This window comes from Arachis duranensis, chromosome 2, assembly GCF_000817695.3.
Source record: "Arachis duranensis cultivar V14167 chromosome 2, aradu.V14167.gnm2.J7QH, whole genome shotgun sequence".
Taxonomy (NCBI): Eukaryota; Viridiplantae; Streptophyta; class Magnoliopsida; order Fabales; family Fabaceae; genus Arachis; species Arachis duranensis.
Genome location: NC_029773.3, coordinates 83,893,500 through 83,895,639, shown reverse-complemented (window position 1 = coordinate 83,895,639; position 2,140 = coordinate 83,893,500). Strand labels below are relative to the sequence as shown.

The following is a 2,140-nucleotide window of genomic DNA, read 5'->3' as shown; positions in this document are numbered from 1 at the left end:
TAGTAAAATTTATCATACAATTTTTATACATTACTGTATACCTTCTTAATTATTCCGTTTAATTCAGACATTCTATTACCTCAGTTTGGATGGGAAAGAAAACCGAAAATTAATAGGTTAATTATTTTGTTTAAAAATTAACTTATTTGAAAGATATATATTGGATGAAATTTGTTTATCACTTTACTCGTAAATTTATTTGTTCCAAAATCGTGTCAAGTAAGATGGAATTAAAAAATTTAGAGTACGGATTGAATACATATAGTTTATATGTTAAGGAAGCGAATTCGCAAGTATTATGAAGACCAAAGTTAAAGGCACTTTTATCACACAGATTAACTGTAACACATGACAATCCTACTTGAAAGAATAAACAATACAATGCTAAAGAGATATTAGTTAAAAGCTAATAAAAAACTAAAAAAATTTATCAAAAACACCGTAGAATACAAACCTGCCAACCGAACAAAGAGTACATGCTTATATTAAAAGTTCGCTGTCCTATTTCCAAATAAATAACTGGATATCGTGTCATTTTCGGAGTTGCGTTGCATGTCTTACTCATGTTTTGCCACGCATGCACCGCACGTGTCCATGCATGGCCATGTTCACTGTTCCTTCCTAAGTAGTTGTCACGTTCTTGATTTTTCTTCCTTACTATCGAATAACTTTAGTATTAATTATGCAACCCAAATTTGTTGCCTATATAAAGCCTCATCAAGGACTATGTTAGCATATTGAGCAAAGATATAAATTATAAGCATGGCATCTAAGCAACAAAACCGACAAGAGCTCGACGAAAGGGCAAAACAGGGAGAGACTGTGGTCCCTGGTGGAACTGGTGGCAACTCCCTTGAGGCTCAGGAGCATCTTGCTGAAGGTTATTAATTATTATTATTATTATTATTATTATTATCCCAGTAATAAATTAATAATATTACGTTAAATCTATATAAATGAATATGCAATTATATGATATAAAGATGTTGTTTCACTATCAGGAAGGAGCAAGGGAGGGCAAACAAGGAGGGAGCAGTTGGGAACAGAAGGGTACCAAGAGATGGGTCGCAAGGGTGGATTCAGCACCGTGGAGAAATCTGGAGGAGAGCGTGCTGAAGAGGAAGGAGTTGAGATTGATGAGTCCAAGTTTGCCACCAAGAACCAAAACAAGTAGTACCATCATCTTATTATAATCCTAATCATATATGCTAGCTTCTAATGTATGTGTGCTTAATTTATTAGTACTAGGTAGTGATTAGTTTAGGGTTAATATATAACAACGTATTTAGGTCCAGTGTCTAGAGTTCTCTAATAATAACTAGCTAGCTAGCATATATTGAGAGGTTATGCTTATTATTACTAGTGTTTTAGTTGTTAGGCTTTGATGGTAGGAGTATATGGTTTGTTTGTAATGTTGTGTTTAATGATGTAATGACAAATTTAATATTTTCCTTTAGAGAGTTGAATCGTGGTTTATGTTGTAGCATAATAATGCCATTTCTTATGATGGGTACAAATATCATTTCATCTTTGCTACTAAACTAACAAAGTATTGCAACCTAAACATTAATTTTGTAATATTTAGTCATGTATTTGGCAAAATAAAATTGTTGATCTCTGCTGGTAGATTTTCCCAACTACATGTTAAAAATTGATGAGTAGGTACAGGGAGCTCTAATGCTAAAATCAATTTTATGAACTTGTCACATGAAGCTCATATTCTGTTATGATTTGATTTGGTTAGTTGAAGCCAAGGTAAGTAGGGTTCATTATTTAATCTTATACGGCCCCATTCATTTCTAATAATCAGTTAACCATATCCATCTATCTATCTATCTTCTAATCCACAGTAGTAGCATATCTTCTGATCCTGATCTAATAATGCCAGAGATAATTTCAATTTTTTCAATTTTTTTATTTAGTGTTTGTATTGTAACTCTAAACTTTTTAAATGTTTCACTTTACTGTATTGAGCTTTTTATTTTAAAAAAAATAATGCTTCATGTATATCTGAATGAAAAATGATTGCAGAACATATATAGCATACTACTATATATTTTATTTTTATGGAATGTCTAATGATAATTTTGCTTGCTTGCTAGCTAGCTATACAATAGTTCAAGAATTAACTTGCAAGCCA

General features: G+C 31.8%; 1 protein-coding gene across 1 annotated transcript; it reads left to right on the top strand.

The window, feature by feature from the left end:
• Positions 1-747: 747 nt before the first annotated feature.
• Positions 748-1,456, top strand: LOC107475431 (protein SLE2). Its single transcript, XM_016095065.3, has 2 exons — positions 748-880; positions 1,002-1,456. Exons 1-2 carry the CDS (start codon positions 763-765, stop codon positions 1,172-1,174), a joined length of 291 nt encoding a protein of 96 aa, XP_015950551.1. The 5' UTR covers positions 748-762; the 3' UTR covers positions 1,175-1,456.
• The last annotated feature ends 684 nt before the right edge of the window (positions 1,457-2,140 follow it).